The sequence below is a fragment of the Dipodomys spectabilis genome, unplaced genomic scaffold, assembly GCF_019054845.1.
Source record: "Dipodomys spectabilis isolate Male_0828 unplaced genomic scaffold, ASM1905484v1 ptg000018l, whole genome shotgun sequence".
Taxonomy (NCBI): Eukaryota; Metazoa; Chordata; class Mammalia; order Rodentia; family Heteromyidae; genus Dipodomys; species Dipodomys spectabilis.
Window position 1 is genome coordinate 112,759 of NW_024870695.1, and position 21,683 is coordinate 134,441.

Genomic DNA, 21,683 nt, shown 5'->3' on the forward strand with positions numbered 1-21,683 from the left:
GAAAGCCCAGCTCCAGTTCCAGCTTCAGTGCCCTCTGGGCTCGGAGGAAGGAGCAGGTGCTTCCCTCCCTCCCGCCTCCCCCATGGGGTTCCATTTTGCCCACCTCCTGGTGAGCTTCAGGGCCTTGCACTGCTGGTACAGCATCTTGGAGCATCTGGAGGGGAACCAGCCATCCTACAGCTAGACCTGGCTGGGGCTGATATCCTTGCTTAGGAGGCACAGCTCTTACCTACCATGCCTGAGGCTATAGATATCATCTCTAGCACTGCCAAAAAAAGTGTTATGTGTTATTCTTTAAAATACAAGTATGCTAATACTCCTGAGAGGAGTCTCAGCCTTCAGTTAACACCTCAATTAGGAGGTAGCACTTGGGGATTTGAAATAGCTGGTAGTCTGGGCTGAGAGAGGGCCCGCTAACAGCTCTGCCGAAGGCCTGCCACTTGTCAACTTCTCCCTAAGCTCCTGGTGACTGGCCTATGCTGCCCACCAGTTGAACTGAGCATTGAGCCTGACACTGACTGTAAGGAAGGGACCACATAGGCTCACCATAGACAGAGGTAGGTATAAGCCATCTCCAAGAACATTTGATCTTTGTTTCTGTAGCTCAATCAATACATAGGAGAAACTTAATAAATGCTATTTGGATTCATTTGCTCGCACAACAGCTCTCCCTACAGAAGTGGTTGGCATGCATTATCTTCCAGAGGTAGGGTAGCAAGCAAAATGAGAAATCTCTGAACTGAATTCCTACCAAGAGAAAAGAAAAAAGCAGGGAGAAATACAAAACAAAGCAGGTATGGAGGGAAGCAGGATGGCAGAGGGGGAAGGAGGGAGGGAGGATAGGGGGAAGGGAAGGAAAGAAATGGTGAGAAATTTAAGTATGTCAGGATGATAAACCTTCCTAGTTTTAACTTTGCTGGTTGCTTTAGACAGATAAGTGTTTAAATATTTATCTAATCACTTATATTACAATAGTGCCTTCAGCACTCTTTCTTGTTTTTTCTACTCAAGACTGGTGTTCTACCATTTGAGCCACACCTCCACTCTGGCCTTTTGATGTTGAATTGGAGGTAAGGGTCTCATGGACTTTCTTGCCACGCTGGCTTTGTACTGAGACCATCCCCAGGAGCTAGGATTGCAGGATTAGCCACCAGTGACTGGCTGCCTTAGTTATTTTTTTTTTTTTAATAGGATCATGCCTGGGCCAGTCTGAACTGAGACCTTCCTGTACATACGTGCTTCCACTTCCAGCTTTTTATTGGTTAAGATGAGGTTTTGTGGACCTCAGTCCTCCAAAAATCCCCACTGATCTATCATGTTCAGCCAAGACCCAAGAACTTTATTTCCAGCCACTTGGTTTTCATTGAGACAATCTTGGGATTTTGATCCAATTATTATTATTGTCTAATTCTTTTATATCTTCTTTGGAAGCCTCCTGAGTAGCTAGGATTACAGGAGTGAGCCACCAGTGTCCGGCTTTAGATCCAGTTTTGCTGGCCTTGATGCAATAACGTTCTGGTCTCACATTTTTATTCTGTAGTTATGTTTACATGATTTATTTGGACTGAGCTTTGTTCTTTTTTTATTGACCACTATGAATTTTCTATCACCACAAGCCCTGCATTCTTGAGCTTCTTACCTGATTTATTGATTATGCAGGTACCAGGACCTGGACTCAGAGCCTTGTGTTTTTGCTTGGCTTTCTTGCTCAAGGCTGGAGCTCTACTGCTGGAGCCATACCTCCAGTCTGATATTTTACTGATTATTTTATTTCTGCCTGTGGTAGCTTTCAACCTGGATCTTGCAGTTCTCAGCCTTTTGAGCAGCTAGGACTGTAGGCATGAGCCACTGGCACCCAGCTTTAGATTTTTATCTTAATTCCTTTGTTAATCAACTAAACTATTATACATTTAAGAATTTTTAAATGTAATTTTTATTGTTATTATTAAGGTATTGTACAGAAGGGTGTTGTACAGAAAGGTTACCATTTCATAAGTCAGGTAACGAGTACATTTCTTTTTTGGACATTGTCACCCAAGAATTTTTTTTAAGAAACCAAAGACATCACTGAGTTCTCTCTTTTTACTGCTAGAACTTCATTACCTGCTAGGGATCAGAATCACAGCCATTTTCGGCATTACAGAGGACAGTGGTGGTACCATGCTAAACCCTAGAAAGAGCAGGTACCAGCCTCTTCCCTGCACTGGTTCTGTTTTAAGTCACAAGTGTAACCAAGAGACCAGGTGTCTTGCTTTTCACCCTTGTTCAGAAAAGCTGCACAGATATTCACAATCAAAACCTGAGCCACATAGTCACAAAATGTTTTATCTGGCTTTGGTTTTGGAAGTTCCAGCCCATGCTCAGATAGAAGTATTGGTGGTTTTGCTCAAGGCTAGCTCTCTACCACTTGAGCCACAGTTCCATTCCCAGTTTTCAGGTTGGGGATACCCCTCTCCCCATGCCTTTAATACAGGGAACTTTGGAGGATACTCCAGATTCAAACTATTAGAAGTCTAGCTTGTCACTCTTGACTGTAATCATGGCCTTTAACTCAGTGTAAAGAATCCTGGTCACAGTGTACTAACCAGTGATGTCCAGCAGCCTTGGAGAATACCATGGCTTTCCCCAACTGCCCCATGCCCCTTCCTGTTTTCCACCAGATCCAGTTGTTTTTTTGGGGGGAAGGAGGTTTGGTTAGTTGTGGGGCTTGAACTCTGGGCCTGGGTGCTGCCCCTCAGCTCTTCAGCTCTACCACTTGAGCCACAGCACCACTTCTAGTTTTCTGGTAGTTTATTGGAGATAAGAGTCTCACAGACTTTCCTGCCTGGGCTAGCATTGAACTACAATCCTCAGATCTCAGCCTCCTGAGTAGCTAGGATTACAGGAGTGAGCCACCAGTGTCCGGCTTTAGATCCAGTTTTGCTGGCCTTGATGCAATAACGTTCTGGTCTCCACTGCCAAGATCGTGACTCCTAGCAGTTAAGTGGTGCAATGACCTGCCAGGGGTTGTTGAGTGGGTGCAGGGACAGGCCAGGGGAGCTTGGCCTGACCTAAGTTTGGGGACAGCAGTGTCAATGTTACCATCTTAGGTTAGTGTTTTCAACTAAACCATAGTTTCATGAAGGTTACTCCTCTCTTACTCCACTCCAAAAAAAAAGAAGGAATGAAGGAAGGAAGACCCATTTTAATTACTGCTTTTCTTTCCTCTCCTGAACTACCAGCTTTTCTCCCTAAAGCCACATCCAGATTCAATATCCCAGCCAGAGACTGTTCCAGCTCCCCATGTGTCGGTCCAACATGTGGCCCAGGGATTGAATACCATCAACATTCAATTATCAGTCTGTTAGATTTTCATTTTAATCAAAGTCATGCATGTATTTGGGGGCTTTTGTTTTGTGGGGTTTTTTTCTTTCAAGAATCAAATTGTTGGGAAAAGTATCTATTGGCAAAGGCAAATCACAGGGCCAGGCCTCACCCTTACCTGGACCACAGTGCTCTCATTCTTCATCTGCTTGAGATGCCCTCTGCTGACTTAGGCTGTGGAAGGTGAGGCACCAGCTAGCTGGGTCAGCTAGCTGGGTTCCAGGGGTAAACACAGGGATGGCCAGGAGGCAGAAGACTCAGAAAGAGCCACAGTGTTATTGGGGCTTCTGCAGGAAAAGGATGTTAGGGGAAATAACTTAGGTTCAGTGAGTTTGATAATAGTTCCTGTGGGCTTCAGGATACCGGTCTGCCACTTCTGTGCCCTTGGTTATTTAGAACAACGGAACTGTGCCTTAGAGTATGAGAGTTAGATCTCTAATCCTTAGTACATTAGATTAAGTGCCACTGGCAATATTTCTGGAGGCAAAAAGGAAGCTGCAGGCCTCTCAAGGTCTGGCCAGCATCATAGGTCCCCTCTTTCATGTTTTATTGCTCATAGCAAATCATAGACTAGACCATATTAAAGGGGTGAAAATAGACTACATCTTTCTTTTTTTTAAGTTTTGAGTTTTGGTGTTTGGAACAGGGGTATGCTATGCAGGAGAGGAATGTAATTTGAGGCTGTATTTCAACTACTACAACCCTCTAGGTAGCTTCTCCCTCTATGTAAGTCAGTTTGAGCTGCAATAATAAAACTCCTTGGACTGAGCATTGAGACTTTCTTCCTTATAGTTTTGGAGAGTAGGAAGCTCCAAGCTCAAGATACCAGCTGATTCAGTCCCTCAATGAGGGTCTTCCATCTGGTTTATAGATGCCACGTCCTTACTGTGTCTCCACCAGCCAGAGAGAGAGAGATAGCAGACTCTCCTGGGCTTTCTTCCAGGCAGGCACCACTTCCCTCATGAGAGCCTACACACGTGCACACACACACACATACATTATCACTTTGTAGGCCAGCACTTTTTTTTTGAGGGGGGGTCCGGTCATGGGGCCTGAACTCTGGGCCTGGGTACTGTCCCTCAGCTCTTCAGCTCAAGCACTTTCAACATATAGAGACCACATGGTCCTAATGCTTCTAAGAGCCTTGTGAGGCTAGGTTACTTACAGGGTTGCAGTGTGGACCTAAGGTTGGTGGTCAGCTGGTATATTTATTGGGCACCTGCTTTGTGCTCGCATGTGCTAAGTACATGATTTTTGCTGCCCTGGAACTTTCCATCTAGCAGGAGAGAGACACATGCCTAGCCACTATTGTGCTCCCTACTGTGGAAGGAGTTAAAGTTCTGCTTGTGGAAGCTTCTGAATAAAAATTTCCCAGAGATGGAGTAAGAGCTAGGGGAGGGAGGAAGAATGGGATCTACAAAGAGACAAGAGAGATCTTGGTGTAGTCAAGAGAGGGAGAACCACTGAATCTAGCTCATGCGGAGGACGGGATGGGAGACTGAGGCTGGCAGGAGGCAGGGAAGTGGGGCCTTGTTAGCTATACTCCAAAGTTCTGCTTGCCTGGTAGCTCTGTGTGTGTGTGTGTGTGTGTGTGTGTGTGTGTGTGTGTGTGTGTGACAGGCAGTTATGTGTGCACTCTCATGCATTCAGGCGACAAACTGCCTCTCCTGACACATTGGGTTGACTCCTATAGAGGCCCTTAAAGTGACCATGGTGTAAAGGAGAGAACTGCTCCCAACATTGGCCATTTCCCATGTTTTCAAGGCTTGATCAGCCTGGAGCTTGTACAGCAGACAGAATGTGATCTCCCTGGAGAAAAGTCCTACGTTCTGTCTCCTGAAGATGGTTCCTGTACTGTGCCTTATCTGTTTATTTAGTTGTTACCCAGCAGCTTTGTAGGCTCTCACTGTGTCCCCAGCACCCAGATCCTAGAGAAGATGATGAGTCTGCACTCCAGCCCCAGAGGTGGCCTCCAGGAGCAAGGCAGAGGGCCCCAATCCTTAACAAGGTGGCATGGGAGCCTTCCCAGGGGCAGCGGCTGCCCAGTGGAGACCAGGTGAGGGGCGTTGACAGGTGTAGGAATAGCAAAGTACACTGTCCCCCTGCTCTGACCTGTTGAGAAGGAAGGGAGTGAACAGACATCTGAGTGTGAAGACACTTTACTGAGACACACCGGGTGCATGAATGATGGGAGCCAAGGATCACAGCCAGAGGGACAGAGCAGTGGACATCAGGAAGGCGGGGGGGGGGGGGCGGGGGGGGCGGGGGAACGGGGAGGGGGCCTTAGCTTCTCTCAGCATCTTCAGAGGCTGCTCTACCAGGCCTCCTCTTTTTTTTTTCCCCACCAGGACCCTGGGCAATTACCACCTTCTCCAGCCACAGCTATTTAGGAAATGTCAGTGATTAGTGATTGTTATCGTGGTAATTAAAATTCCCTGGGAACAGCTTGGCTAATATCCATCTGTATCTGCAGTCAGGTTGGCCGTGAGCTGATTGTAATGAAAACCTGGAAGCAGAGGACCAAGCAGTGGGACCAGGGAGCCTTCGATGCTGCCAGATACCCCCCTGCAAGGGCCATAGCAGCCTTGTGGGGCTCTGCTCATTAAGTGACATTTTTTTTAAGGATGGCTGCTCTACTGGCCTTATCACAGCAAAGCACACATAAGGGTGCAAAGTAGAGCTCCGCATCATTGCTGGGCTTCTCCAGAAAGGGACTGTTTTCCTCAGTGGGGTTGGGTGTGGTGGGGTGGGTAACACCAGGTTAGTCCCTCTTGAGGGCATGTCCTGCCAGTGTTCTTGAAGGAGGGACCAGGTGTTGCCTGGGCAGTGAGTGACAGGTCTGTTTGCACCGGGCAGAAGCCACTTGAACTGGAAGCCTCTGTGGTACATGTTACTGAAGGGGGTGGGCAGGTGTTGAGAGAAGGTGGGGATGGAAGGGTGCTGCTGGAACTCAGCTGAGCTTGGATCTTCACCGCTCCCCTCCTGCTCTTGACAGGCGCTTTGCAAAACACAGTGCATTCCCTGCATATCTGTGCAGGTTCACTTCTTGGACCTCATGACACGCCTAGGTGCTTGGTCCCTCTGATGCAAGGATGCAGGAACTGCCATATATCCCACGAAGCCAGGATCCTAACCTTTCTGGGAGGCAGGATGAGCTATCCATGTGTCCTCCTGGACCACAGGGACAAAAGCAAGATTCAGACCAGAGTCCCTGCCATGGTGGACTCCCAGGAAAGACAGTGTTGTCGGCCAGCCATGGACCTACCCACTGAGCTTCAGGGAGATGCACAGTGTGGCAGCCCGTGAGGTCATTGCTCCAGATGAGGATAGATATCAGGGTAAACTGTATGAACTTAATGAAATTTTAATAGGATTTGAGGGTTGAAGAGCCCAAAGATTGACTAACAATAATTTCATGCAGTTCAATCTAATGCTTTTGGATCTTGTCCTCCCGAATCATTTTGCTCAGCAGTTTTTGTTGTTTTTTTTACTGGAGATGGGTTGTGGCCAAAGGTGAGCTTGAGGTTGGGAATTGGTGACTGCCCTATGACCCAAGAGATAGGACAAGAGTGGCTGGGACACGTAGTGGGGCAGATACACTGGGCCAACTGTGTATCAGGCACATGCCTGTCAGCCAGGGGTAGCACAAGTAGGAAGCATAAAATGAGACCCTACCTGGAGAATAATCAATGCAAAAAGGGTTTAGAGGCCCGATTCAAGTGGTACAGCGCCCGCCTAGCAAGCATGAATCTCTGAATTCAATCCCTAGCACTGCCCAAAAACAACAACAAAAAAATTTTTTAATTGTTTTTAAAAAAAATCATCTGGGCACCAGTGGCTCTGCCAGGCACTGGTGGCTCACTCCTGAAATCCTAGCTACTCAGGAGGCTGAGATCTGAGGATCACTGTTCAAAGCCTGTCTGAGCAAGAATGTCAGTGAGACTTATCTCCAGTGAACCACAAAAGGCCAGAAGTGGTACTGTGCTCAAGTGGTAGAGTGCTAGCCTTGAGCACAAAAGCTCAGGGACAGTGTCCAGGCCTTGAGTTCAAGCCCCAGGACCGGCAAACAAAACAAAATCACACAAAGTCAGGTCATACATAGGGTCACTGGGAAGATCAAGGTGTGGTTCACTCTGGGGCCTGGTAATCTCACATCTGGATTCTAGAACATAGAGGTGACCCTTGCATACCTGAGCAACTCATTGCACATCTGTCAGCAAGAGCACTATATAATTAGTGCTGAGTTTATGCAAACTTGTTACTAGGGTTGAGTTTCTGCAACAAGAACAGGAAGGGCCCAGAAAACAAGTAGAGTCCAAGTAGGAAGCCTAGTGTGTTCTGTCACCTTGTAAGAGAACCCGTGCTCATTAAAGGCACTGACAAGTCCTACCATAACAACTTGTCTAAATCAGTGCTTCATGAATGAACGTGATTGGGGGCCACCTCTGTAGGATGGCTGCTACATGCCAAGTGTGGGACGATAGGACTTTATGTCCATCTGTGGGTCTAAGTGTTGTGGCTTTCCTGTGAGGTCAGCACCGTCCTACATTCTACTGACTGCTGGGGAAAACAGGGTCAGGGAGGCTGAATGTATTCAACTCACACAGTGGCTGGGTGACAGACCAGGATCCAAACTCAGGATGTCTGCTCAGAACTACCAAGGCCTGCTCTGGCTGACAGGGTGACATCGGTGCTCCCCACACTCCCAGCCGCCTTACTCAATACCCTCAACACATCCCCTTCTCTGGGAAAGAGATTACGGAGCACCGGGTGCTCTCTGAAGTACGCATTAAGAGTTTATGGGCCTTATCTCGGTGGCTGCTCTGAATTCTAATCAGAGGCTCTCTGAGATTCCACTCTTTTCCAACTATCTGCAGAAATTCTCCAGGAAGAGCTTTCAAATCCTGGCGGGGGAGCGGGGGGGAAGCGGGGAAGGGGGGGTAGCCTGGCCTGGCTTTTCCTTAAGCTTCATGTCACTCTGCCCAGAGCTTCCAGGGGAAGGAGGGAGCAAAGGAGGAAAGCAGGTGACACCTATCAAGCATTTGGTGGGTGCTGTGCTAAGCACTCTTCCAACTTTCTCAACAGCCCTTTTGGGCAAGCACTGTTAATACATTCCATCAGTGAAGAAACTCAGGCTCAAAGAGGTTAAGTTACTCATCCAGAGCCACAGAGCAAGCATGCTGCTTGGGATCCGGTCAGCATCATCTGCTTCCTCTGGTTCTGAATGTCACCAGAGGGGGTTCTTGGGAAACTCAGATCCTAAGGCAGAAAAGAGGGAGATGTTGGTGCCTGTGCCCTGGGGACAGGCAGATAAAACCTGGGGTTTTATGGCTACTTCTGAACCCCTGTCATGAAGGGCAGTGACATACACGAGCCAGAGGGAGCTATATTCTCCCTGAGAAGCCAGGGCCTGAGCATGGCACTGAGGTGGCTCAGGGACTGGTAAGTGATGGATGAGCCACCTGTGGCCTCTTGCGGCTGGGAACGTCCTGTGAGACTCAGCCTCACCTTAGGGAGAGAAAGCTCAGGTGGAGCAGTTGGTGGCAGGAGTCCAGCAAGTGTTTTACGTTCATAGGCCTCTGGGCACCTGCCTGTCTCCCAGCAGAGGCGGGAAAGGATTGAACCAGGCAGGGTGCTGACTGGGTCATCTGCAGGAATCTGAGAGCTAGAGAGATGAAAGCAATAGACAGTTGTTGTTGCTACTGCTGTTCCCCCTCCTCCTCCTCCCCCTCCTCCTCCTCTTCTCTTTCTCCTTCTCCTTCTCCTCCTCCTCCTTCTTCTCCTCCTCTTCCTTCTCCTCCTTCTCCTCCCTCTCCTTCTCCTCCTTCCTCGTGTGTGACACTACTGGGCTTGAACCCTTTCTTTTCAAGGAACACTCTCTCTCAAGACTAGCACTCTACCACTTGAGCCACAGCTCCGTTTCTGGCTTTTTGGTAGTTAATTGAAGATAAGTCTTATGGACTCTCCTGCCCAGACTGGCTTTGAACCATAATCCTCAGATTGTAGCCTTCTGGATAGTTAAAATTACAGGCATGAGCCACTAGCACCAGGTGACAGATGTCATAAGCCTTCTCTGGTGCCTATTTTGCAATGGTAGTGAGAGAATGTGGGCTTGGCTTTTGGCGTAGAGAGATTGTGCATTGGTTGTCTCTTGTCCTGGGTCTGCCCCAGTTCATAGACCAGGGAGGGCAGAGCTGGGATTCCCTTTGTACTGTCCTAGTTCTTGGTCCTCCAGTCCCCATCACTGGTAGGCGGGACAGGATGTTGAGGCGGGGAAGGGGGGGTATGAACTGCCTAGTACCCCATGCTAGGACAGCTGGAATGAATCACCTTGTGCTCTAAGCACATACCTCTCCCACTCCCAGGTCTGGAAAAGGTCGGGGGCCTGGTTCTACAAAGGGCTCCCCAAGTATATCTTGCCCCTGAAGACACCTGGACGAGCAGATGACCCCCACTTCCGACCTTTGCCTGTGGAGCCTCCAGAGCCCAAGCCCCGAAGCCCTGAGGTCAGCCGCATCTACACATGGGCTCGAGGGAGAGGTAAGACTCTTGTACCTCAAATGGTCCTTGATGTTCAGGCCTTCTTCCAGTGAGGCAATGTGGGTGCCAGATTAGTACCCACCACACCAGCCAGAGGGCTCAGGTTGGGCTTTGTCCCTCCCAACTCAGCACTTCTTCCTTGGGGGGCGGGCAGTTTCCCAAACAAGCATTAATTTGGGGGTGTGAACATCTTCAGCTGCCCTATGGAATGGCATGGCATATCCGTGACATGTTTTCGAGGTCTACAAACATCCTTCCCAGGCAGGTCTATGTCACCTCTCCCCTTTGCTTGTTTTGTGTCTCAGAAAGAGATGATTCTTGACCCTGCCTGGTCCCTACAAGCAGGGAGCCTTTGTGTTCAGCACCCTTGGTGTCTGTAATGGCTGCACAGAGGGAAGGTGGCCCACTGTGATGGTCCCTGGTGGAATAGAGGCCTCTCTCCCAGCTCTCCCAGTGTGTCCATATCTATGTTTTTTGAAGTTCCTGGATGTACAGCAGGCTCAGAGGTAGACAGGTAGATGGGACCAGTGTTTAATAGCCCCATTTTACAGATGCGTAACCTAAAGCCCAGAGAGGAGGAGGATATGGCTTGGTGAATGCGTAGCAGAGCTGGGGTCTAAAGGCAGGCCTTTGTCCTCCTGCTCAGAGGTGCTCATGCTTTGGCCTAAGGCTTCAGCCTTAGGGTCCTAAGGGAGACCAGAGGTGGAGGGGGCTCCAGGAGGTACTAACTAGACACAATAGCTTATATGGAGGTTGGTACCCAGATGATAAGCCCAGTCAGCTGTTTCTTAAGAGCTTTCCAACATCTTAGGTGATGTCTGATGTCTGGCTGTTTTTATATCATTTGAGCTGTTTTCTTTCTTACTACAAGACTAACTTTTGTTTATAGTCAACATTTGAAGGTTGTCAGTAAACCCTTGAAGGCCCTTCCTGATGGAGTTGTGGCTTGCCATGCGGCGAGTGTGCCCTCTCCAGGTGTTGGCCCAGCAGCCTGTCCTTCCTGATTGTTTTTGCATTTTTGACAGCCAAGGTTCACCTTCCCTGACTTACTGCAGACGAGCATTTGTGAGGATCGCAGGGCAGACTGCAGGGGGCGTCCCTGTGGAAGACCGAAGGAGCAGCCTGCTCAGACATTGTCCTGAGCCCTCCATGGCTGGCCAGCTCTGAGAAGCAGCCATCTTCCATCCTGTCTCTTCTCCATCCTCAAAGCCTGCACTCCCTCCCACCAACCATGAGGGCTTATCCTTGTCCCTTGGACAGATAGACAGAGGGAAGGGCAGGGACAAAAGGCAGTGGCACTCGCAGAAATGTTGCTTTGAGCCAGTTGAAAAGGAAAAGCTGTGCCCTAAGTGCCCAGCGCAGGGGTCATCACCTTCACTACCCTGTCTGCACAGATTCACACACACACACACGCACACACACACTCATAGATACACACATGGTCGTTCATACTCATAGATACAAACATGAATCTATCTTTACACACACTCACAGAGACATATATAGAGAGAGAGATGATATACTCACACATGCACAAACACATGTTCATACATGCTCCCATAGATCCAGATGCTCATGTTCATGCATACTCAACACATACACACACACATACACGTATGCTCCCAGTAGAAGGCAAGCCCATGCTTCCTCAGCCACATACACACACAGATGACCTTTTAATTACATGAGTGAAGGAGCCAGTGGCCCCACACACTTGTTGGAACTGGCATGTTGCATGAACTGAGTTTGCACCAAGGCTGGGCCGGTCAGTGTGAAGGCTCATCCATGAGCATTTGTTCTCCCGTTAAGCTTCAGGACCAAGTCCCTATGCTTCTCTGTGCCAGGCCTGTGGAAGCCTTGTGATTCCCAGATGACCTGACACATGCCAACCCACAGGCAGTGTGACAGGGTGGGTTGGCAGCCAGGCTGGTTGTGGCTGCACAGGGGCATCTGCACCCACACAGAGGAGTTGGCGGGGGTGGGCAGGACTGAATTGGATGGAAGGAGGGAGAACTGATGGCTAAGGCAGAGGAGACAGGGAGGAATGCAGATTTACCACCCAAGATGCCACAGTGCCACGTGAGTCTGGGAGGGGGAGTGGAGAGCCATAGAAAGACTACTCCAGCTACTCCAGAATTGCCCAAGCCTACTTCCAGGTAGTTTCTGTGCTCTTCTTGGTCCACCTGTGCCAGAGCCAGGTCTCTTCTTTCTTCTGTCTTTCTAATCTTGCAATGCTGGAAATCAAGGTTAGGACCTTGTACATGCTAGGCAGGTGCTCTAACCACTGAAAACATCTTCAGCCTTTTTTTTTCCCCCCAAGACAAAGTCTTGCTATATAGCCCAGGTTGTCCTCAAACTCAATATCTTCCTGCCTCAGCCTCCTAAGTGCTAAGATTACAATCTGTACACCATGCCTGGCTAGGGTTTGTGCTTTCTGGTTGAGGCTGGTTCTCCTCTGCCCTAAGTCTGGCCATGTACTAAAAGCAGTGTATCCCCAAGGCCTGTGGGAGACTGGGCAGACAAAATTGTCCTTAGTGTCCAGACAGTGCAGTTGATCTAGCCCAGGCTAAGCTCAGATGAGAACAGAGTGATCTGTATTTAGAGGCAGCCTGGCATACCTCCCCCTCACCCCCCACCTCACAATTCTGGAAGCCCCATGTGAGCATGGCTATTTGTGTCTTAGACTTGACCATCCTCTGGATACAACAGGGGGACAACTCAGCCTAGATGCTTATCAGCTACTGGACAAATGACTGATCCACTCAAGGGCTCCTAGGGATTAGAAAGAAGCCTGTGAATGGAAGGGTTTTGGTTGGGTTTAGACCCAGGATCTGCTAGACCACCCAGGAAGTACCTGAAGGCTGTTACTAAACCACCTGCTCTCATGAGGTGGCTCTCCTTCCTGCCCCTTGCCTCTGAGGACTCTTGGCCAGCACCTTCCTGCTGCCCTGCAGTCCCTCCCATGGGCACAGAGCTGAGCCTAGCACCAGCTTGCACTCTTAGCCTACTCTTCTCTCCCTGCACCCCAGTTCTTGTACCCCTTATCCTAGCCCCCTCCATGCCCTGTTGAAAAAAGAACAGTAATAAATAGCTACAAGCCATAAAGCTTTCCAATCGACAGAGCAATCAAGTGAATGTATTAATGTTTCAGAAGTTGGGCTCCTTTGCTTCCTACTTTAAATTTTCTTTGTTAATTTATTTTCTTGAGATACTGGAGATTGAATTCATCAGCCTCAAGCCTGCTAGGCAAGCCCTCTACCACTTAAGCCATGGCTCAGTCAGTTAAGTTTTACTTACATGAGATTACAAGTTAAACAATTCAGCCACATATGAAATCCCTTTCACACCGTTCCCACAAACATAAACTTAATGGAGGTATTTACATTTTTCATTTTGCTTTTGTTTAATGACAAAAAAATAGATAGGCTCTTACGCCTGACTCCTGCAATTTTCTGTTGTTGTTTTTAAAAGAGTATCGTGGGCATCTCTCCAGGCCACTAGATATAGATTTCCTTTCATTTGTTTTAATGGCTGAATAAAACCCCATAGCATAGTGAATAGTGATTTCATTATTCACCTGAGGACTGACATTCTGGTTGGCTCCAACTTTTCCCACCGTGAGCAATACTAAATGTCTTTGCATCTGGAACCTGCCAGCCAGAGCTTTTCATCTGTGGCTGGGTTTCCAAAAGTGAGGTTCTGTGTTTTAAATTTCAAGAGAGACATTGCCAAAGTCTTTTTTTTTTTTTTTTTTTTTGGTCGTAGGGCTTGAACGCTGGGCCTGGGCACTGTCCCTGAGCTCTTCAGCTCAAAACAAGCTCTCAACCACTTAAGCCTCAGCACCACTTCCAATTTTCTGGTGGTTAATGAGAAATAAGAGTCTCATGGACTTTCCACCATGCCTGGGCTGGCTTTGAACTGCTATTCTCAGATCTCAGCCTCCTGAGTAACTAGGATTACAAATATTCTGGTCATTTATGCTCACCTCAGTGAAACTCATTTACCTGAGTCCTTGAGGGCTGTGAATATAATTAAGATTTAAAATCATGGCCAATGTACAGGATAGGAAATGACATTTTATTGTTTTATTTTGCATACTTGCATATCTCTTCATGACTTTATTACTTATTGATTATTTAGAGTTTCTCTTTTAAAAATTGCCTGCCCAGCCAGCTCATGCCTGTAATCCTAGCTCGTGGTTTGAAGCTAGCCTGGGCAGAAAAGTCCATGATACTCTTGTCTCCAATAAACTACTCAAAAAAGCCAGAAATGGTATAGTGGCTCAAGTGGTAGAGTGCTAACCTTGAGTAAGAGAAGTTCACAGATGGCACCCAGGCCCAGAGTTCAAGCCCCAGGACTGGCAAAAAAAAAAAAAAAAAAGGGCCACCCAAATCCATTGCTCACTTTTTATTGTTACTATATTTTACTTTGGTGTGTGTGTGTGTGTGTGTGTGTGTGTGTGTGTGTGTGTGTGTGTGTGTGTGTGTGTGTGTGTTGTGTGTGTGTGTGTGTGTGTGTGTGTGTGTGTGTGTGTGTGTGTGTTTTGAGATAGGTCTTGCCTGGTCTTGAACTCAAGTTTCTCCTGCCTGTTTTTGGAGTGCTGGGATTGCAGACATGAACCACTACTGTACCAAGCCATTTATCTTTTTTATATGTGTGTGCATGTATGTGCTGGTCCTAGGGCCTCACATCAGAGCCTGGGCACTATCCCTGAGCTTTTTTTGCTCAAGGCTAGTGCTCTACTGTTTTTTGGAAGTTTATTGGAATCTCAGGATTTTCCTTCCCCAGGCTGGCTTTGAACCTTGATCCTAAGATATCAGCCTCCAAGGAGCTAGGATTAGTGAGCCACTAGCACCCTGTCCAGTTATTCATCTTGATTTGTATGTAGTTTTACCTCCTTTTTAGCTTTCCAATTCATTATAGCATCTTTTTCCATTTAAAAACAATTTTTTTAATTAAAAAAATTTTTAATGTGTGCATAATGTATGTTTTTGCCTTGTGGATTTTGTTGTTGTTGTTGTTGTTGTCAGTCATGGGGCTTGAACATAGGGCTTGAGCACTGTTAGCTCAAAGCTAGTTAGCTTTACCACTTTGATTCACAGCACCATTTCCAGTTTCTTGGTAGTTAACTGGAAGTAAGAGTCTCACAGACTTTCCTGCCTGGGCTGGCTTTGAACCACTATCCTCAGATCTCAACCTCCTGAGCAGCTAGAATTACAGGCGCTTAGCTTACTTTGTGGTTTCTAGGCTTCCTATTTTGCTTTGAAATATCTTCTTCACCCCAAGGCTTAAGAAAATGATTAAATAAAACGTAAATAATATAAAAATAAAAGAAAGCAATATATCCCAGGTGCTGGTGATTCACGCCTATAATCAGCTACTCAGGAGGCTGAGATCTGAGGATCATGGTTCAAAGCCAGCCCGGGCAGGAACATCCGTGAGACTCTTATCTCTAATAAACCACCAGAAAACCGGAAGTGGCGCTGTGGCTCAAGAGGTAGAGCCTTGAGCTGAAGAGCTGAGGGACAGTGCCCAGGCACAGAGTTCAAGACCCATGACCAACAAAAAGAAAAAGAGAAAAAAAAAGAAAACAATATAGGACAAAATTACTGAAAAGAACAAATATATAAAAACAAATGTTATGAACTAGGTGGAAAACCAGAAGTCAAGCTGTGGCTCAAAGTGGTAAAGAGCTAGCTTTGAGCATAAAAGCTCAGGGACAGTGCTCAGGCTCTGAGTTCAAGCCCTATGACTGATGAAAATAAATAAAACCATTATATTAATTGGCAAAGCACTTGAATCATGTTAGTCAAAATGCAAGTGAGAAATACCTATTATCCTAACTCAACAGGATTTTATAGGGTTTTTTCTGTGCCAGCATTAAACCAAGGGCCTTGTACATACTTGCTCTAGCGCTGACCTCCACTCCCAACCCCTATAGCTTTTAACCAACATAAGAAGGGAAGAAAAATGAAAGCTTCTGTTAATCTCGGAAAAGAAGAAAAGTAATATTACTTACAGATGGCTTGACTATATACCAAGAAAATTCAACAGGTTGTACCAAAATAACCTAGATCAGTAAGAAAATTTGGAAATTGATAGGACATCAGAAAAATCTATTAAAAATAGCTTTATACTGGTTAATTAGAAGTTGCTATGGGAAAACCCATCTGGAATCTCAATAAATAATTTTAAATGGCTGGGCATCAGTCCCTCATACCTGTCATCTTAGCTATTTGAGAGGCTGAGATTAAGAGGATTGAAGCTCAAGGCCAGTGCAAACAGAAAAATTTGTAAGATTCAGTCTCAACTAAGAGCTGGGTACAGAAGCCTCCCCTGTCATCCTAGCTGTAATAGGAAGCCTAAAATAGGCAAATTGAGGTTCAGGCATGTGCCTAGACAGGAAATGAGATACTAGATCAAAAATAACCAGTGCAGCCAAGCACTAGTGGCTCACACCTATAATCCTAGCTACTCAGGAAGCTGAGATCTGAGAGTCTCCGTTCAAAGCCAGTCCAGGCAGGAAAGTCTGTGAGACTCTTATCTCCAATTAATCATGGGGGGGGGGGGGGGGGTGTAGGGGGGGAGGGGGGCGCGGGAAACAGAGATAGTGCAGTTAGCATAAGTGAGCAAAAGGAGCTTAGGGACAGTGTCCAGGCCCAAAGTTCCAGGATTGATACCAAAAAAAAAAAAAAAGTGCAAAAAAGGACTGGATGTGCTGCACAGCAGGAAGAATACCTGCCTAGCAAGCTCAAGACCCCAAGTTCGAAACTCAGTTGCATCAGAAAAAAAAAAAAAAAAATTAAATGTCCTGGAAACAAATTTTAAGGAAAATTATAAGACCAATATGAAGAAAATTACAATAGAATTTTGTTTTTGTATTAGTCTGCTTGAGCAGCTGTAACAAAATGCCACAGTCTAGATGGCTTAAACAACAAAAACTTATTTTCTCCTAGCTCTGGAATGTGGAGGACCTAGATCAAGGTATCAGTGGGGTTGTTGTTATGAGGGCTGTCCCCTTGGGAGGCAGTATATAAACTGGAGAAAAGAAAGGCAGCATCTCTCACTCTTTTTTTTAATATCTTTATTATAAAGATGATGAATGGGGGAGGCTACAGTTATACAAGAAATGAGTAAATTTCTTAAACATTGTTACCCCTCCCTTATTTTCTCCCACTTACTCCTCCCCACTCCTCTCCGCCCACCCCCACTGTAAAATTCATTTCAATGTAGTCTCTAGTGAGTATCATTGTTGCATTAGTTTATCCTTTGTCCTGCTGTTTCTGCGATTCCCTTTCCCTTCCATGGATCAGATAAACATATACAAGACAAAGGGTACACAAACTAAAAAAAATAGAAATAACTGCATACAGAACATAATAAGAACCTAATGTTTCCAATTCTTGGAGTTCACTTTGATATGCTTCATTATATAGGGTCCTATGCACTTAGTGATTGGGCTGTTGTGATCCCCTGCTAAGAATATCATAGAAAGGCAGAATCTCTAGGAGTCTTCTCTTATAAAGAACCAAATTTATGTGTGTATGATCATTCCTGTCAGATGCCCAACAGAACCTTTAGGAAAGAAGGAATAAATAATTGTTTAAGTTCATAAATACACAAATGTTCTTAGCCACACTATTCATAGTAACCAAAAAGTGTAAGCAACCCAAATGACTACCAACTGAGCAATGGATAAGCAAAAGTAACATAATCAACCAATCCATGAAATACTATTCAGCCATAAAAAGGAACTGAAGGCCAAGCATGGTGGTACACACCTGTACTCATATTTACCTCTCTGTTCAGGGCTTAATTTTTTTGTCCTTTGATTTGACTGAATGTGTCCCCCACTCTATTTTGAAGCTATAAACCTTAGCACGGCCATATTAGGAGCTAGGATCTCTAAGGAAGTAATTAAGGTTAAATGAGGTCATAGGATAGAGTCCTGACTCAATAGGCTGAGGCAGGAAGATAGAAAGTTGGAGGCTAGCATGAGGATGTAGTGAGACCCTGTATGAGGAAAGGAAGGAGAAGAAATGAAAAGAGGAAGGGAGGGAAAGAGAAGGTAGGAGGGAGAAATGGAGGGAGGAAAGGATGGAGAAGGATGGGCAGGAGGGAATTGAGGTAGCGATTCACATTATAACCTGGACGAACCCTTAGTACATTAGGCCTAGTCAAAGGAACCAGAGTAAAAAGGCCACATACTGTGTGATCCCATTTGTATGAAATGTCCAGACAGGCAAAGCTATAGAAGCAGAAAGTAGATTAGTGGTTGCCAGGGGATGTGCTAATGGGTACACATTTCTTTTAAAGTTGATGAAAGCATTCTAGAATGAGGCAGTGGTGATGGTCACACCACTTCACAACCATACTGAAAATCACTTCATTGTATATGTTCAAAAGGTGGCTTTTATGGGATATGAATCGCATCTCAATTAAAATCCATAAGGAAGTCAGAGAATAGCTTGTGTAGTAGAGAATAAGTATATAGGTAAGTAAGGAGAGTGGAATTGAGGTGAATAGGCTTAAGAATGTATGGAAGCCGAACATAGGATAGCTTTTCAACTCAGTGAGAAATGAGCAGGTTTATTTAAAAACCAGAAATAGTACATTTAGACTTCCATCCCCTCCCAAGTGTGTCCCCAAACACACTAAATAGCTAGATGTTTAAAATGAGCCAGAAGTGGTACATCCCTGTAATCCTAGCTACTCAGGAGCTTGAGGCAAGAAGATCCATTGAGCCCTGGAACTTCAGATTAGCCTGGGCAACACAGCAAGACTCTATCTTAAAATAAATGGCAGGGAAGAGGAAGGGAGGGGAAGGGTTAGGAGGGTAGGAAAGGGGAAGGAAAGAGGGGAAAAAGCAGGAATGGCCCTTTCTTCCAAGGAAAGGAAAGGAGAAAGGGGGAATAAAGAGGAAAGGGAAAAGGAATCAGGGAAAGAGCAAGAATGGTGGTCCTTTCTGTTAGGAAAGATCAAGTAGACAAAAGGGAAGAAATAGAGACCTCAGCAGGTCAGATAAAGACTTAATCATGGCTGCAGAGGGGTTCCATGTAATACCTAGCAGTCAGAGAAACAAGGAGTAGGGGGCTATGGGGTTTTAGGGTTTAAATACAGTTGGTTATAAGAGTTTTTGGAAATGTCTTTGTAGTTGTAGCATACTATCCTGTTTTGGTGTCTTGCAGCTGTGACAGACAGGTAAGGTTGGGGGTGAAGTTTTGCTGAGAATAACTCAAGGTCAGGGATAAGATTCCAGGGAGATTTCCAGGAGGGGAATCCCTGGGGAAGGGATGGGCAGTAGGCCATGGGAGCAACATTGAGTTATGAGAACAAAGGCAGATTCCCATCACCTCCTTCCCATGACCGCTGGTGGTAGCTGTGGACCCCGCAGAACAGGTAGGCTCACCACCTAGGTAGGCCCCTCTCTCCTTTCCCTGGAACCTGGGTGTTGATTTGGGTTGAGCATTTTCCTGTAGTTCCTTGGTTAGCTCTGGGAGACATCATTCACCCACAGGAGATATCACGATTGTCCAGGAAGGCCTGCATTCTCTCCTGACAACTGTTCCCAGAGTCTGACCTGGGAAGTCAGTGCAGTTAGGGTACCTGCTGTGGGCTCCAGCCAGCCCAGCAGATCTCCTCTCTAAGTTTCCAGCACTCTCTCCCTCCTTGTAAGGTAGAAGGTGTAAACAGCAGAGCCTGGACCAAGGGGACCAGCCCCAGCCACCTCTTCCCCTAGTTCTGCCTTCACTCTAATAGAGCTCCTTCTCTGCCAAGGCCTAGGTATCCATCTGTCCCCAGGGCCCTCCATGGGAGTCTCCTGTCTCCCACCCACCCTCGTCCAGCTGAGCCAGGCTCTGCTTCCTGCGTGGCCTTGAACAGAATAACAGACTGGCTCCCTTCCAGGTCTGTTCCAGAAAAGTACTTCGAGGTTTTGGCTTAGTTCCATTTGGGTAATTTTAAGAAAAAAAATGGGAGTTTCGGTATCACTTCACTGGCTTGCTAGATTTTAAGCAATTTATTAAAACTCCTTAGCTGGTTCTGGTCGCAGTCCATTGAAAGCAAGCTTCAAGTTTCTGTTCAGGTTGAACCATCTGTCTTAGCTCCAGCTGCCAAGGTTTACTAGGGGATGCCCTTACCTGGTAACACTGCCCTGCTGATCTGTCCCCACCCCCACCCCCCTACACACACACACACACACACACACTCACACACACACACTCACACACACACTCACACACACACTCACACACACACACACACACACACCTCCTGGAGAAGCCGTGATGGAAGCGGCATTGGCCTCAGCCAGAGCGCCCTGTGACTCATGGTCATTATCTTATTTGGTGTTCAGAGCAGGCTGTGGGGCAGCCACAGACGGTGAAATTGACTGTTCATGATGGATGACAAGGGATGTCTGCCCAAGGTCACATCGGCTGCTTAAGCTGGGGGCCCAGGCTTCTGTATCCCAGCCCCCCTTGTCCTCCTGAGCAGAATGCATGGGGACACTCTAGCCCACACCCTTACATGCACTGCCTCTGCCCTTTGTGACTAGAACAGAACCCACCGAGGCTGGCTCAAAGCAGGGGGCTGGCTGCAGCTGATCCTGCCTGTCCCCACTCCTTCTCATCCCTGCCTATGTCTGAACACCCTGCAGTATGCACCTGTCCCGCCCATATTCCCAGAACACACACACACACACTCAGGAGGGGAAGGCTCAGTCCCTCATTTCTGTTCAGAGCACCCCTTTTGCTCCCAGCCAGACACAAGGAATACTATGGTCAGTTTAGAATGCTTCTCCCCAAGTGGGATTTGGGACAGAGAGAGGAAAATCTGTCCTTCCATCAGAAGCCGTGCAACCTCAGAAATGTTTTGTATCAGACAGGGTTCCCTGTCACTGGGAGCATTCAAGCCAGGGCTAGTTTTTATGGTGGGGATCCTAGGGATCAGAAATGACAAGAAGCTCATTATGGGCTTTTACTGTGTGTCCAGAGTTGGAGTACCATGTTGGGCAGAGGATACATTCTATGGCCCAAAGCTGGACAAACCATACATCCTTCCCCAGCTTTGGACCTGAGGCCTCTGTCTCGTTAGTGCAGAATGGCAGCCAGCTGAGCTAATAGGCAGTTCGTCGGCAGCCGTTTTTCCATGGAACGCATATGCTGTTTCCTGACTTCTTAACGCAGCGTGCTATTTATACCAGTCAAGCCATTCATTCTTAATGAGCCGCGGTTGTGGATTGTAAAATGCTTTATTTCCAGACAGGATCGCTCCCTGCCCAGAGCCAGCTGTTTCTATGCTGCCTTCCCTCTTCCTCTGCTCCTAAGAAATTAGCCTATTGAAGTTCCTTGGAGCCCTTGGCTGGCCTTACTCTACCCCCTCATTTCCTAGTGGACTCTGAACTTGCCTTTCAGCCTTCCTTCAGAGTAGCTACAGTTGTGTTGTGTGTTTTGGCTGGGCTGGCTGAAGCAGGTGGAAGCTGGACAGAGCAGGGGGGTGTCTGTGTTGGGAGGTGGGATGCTATCTGACTTGGGAGGGTCAGACATTTGCCCATGTTATGGAGCAGTTACTTGATCTGGAGAACTGCTTAAATGCACTGCCAGACTTTTTTTTTTTTTAATCAAGGTGATGTACAGAGGGGTTACAGTTACATAAGTAAGTTAATAAGTACATTTCTTGTCAAACTTGTTACCCCTTTCCTCATTGCCAGAATTTTTTAATGTAGAGACTTACTACTTTAAAAAAAAAATGAAGTTCTACCTTCTTTTTTGAACATAGAA

The 21,683-nt window shown here is 46.8% G+C and overlaps 1 protein-coding gene across 2 annotated transcripts in view; it reads left to right on the forward strand.

Moving 5' to 3' along the window:
* Nucleotides 1-21,683, forward strand: part of Rph3al (rabphilin 3A like (without C2 domains)) — a 104,587-nt gene that overhangs the window by 69,693 nt on the left and 13,211 nt on the right. For both annotated transcript variants that reach the window (XM_042670532.1, XM_042670535.1), the window contains one exon: nt 9,729-9,903. In XM_042670532.1, the coding sequence (XP_042526466.1) occupies nt 9,729-9,903 (175 nt within the window). The remainder of the gene's footprint in view (nt 1-9,728; nt 9,904-21,683) is intronic.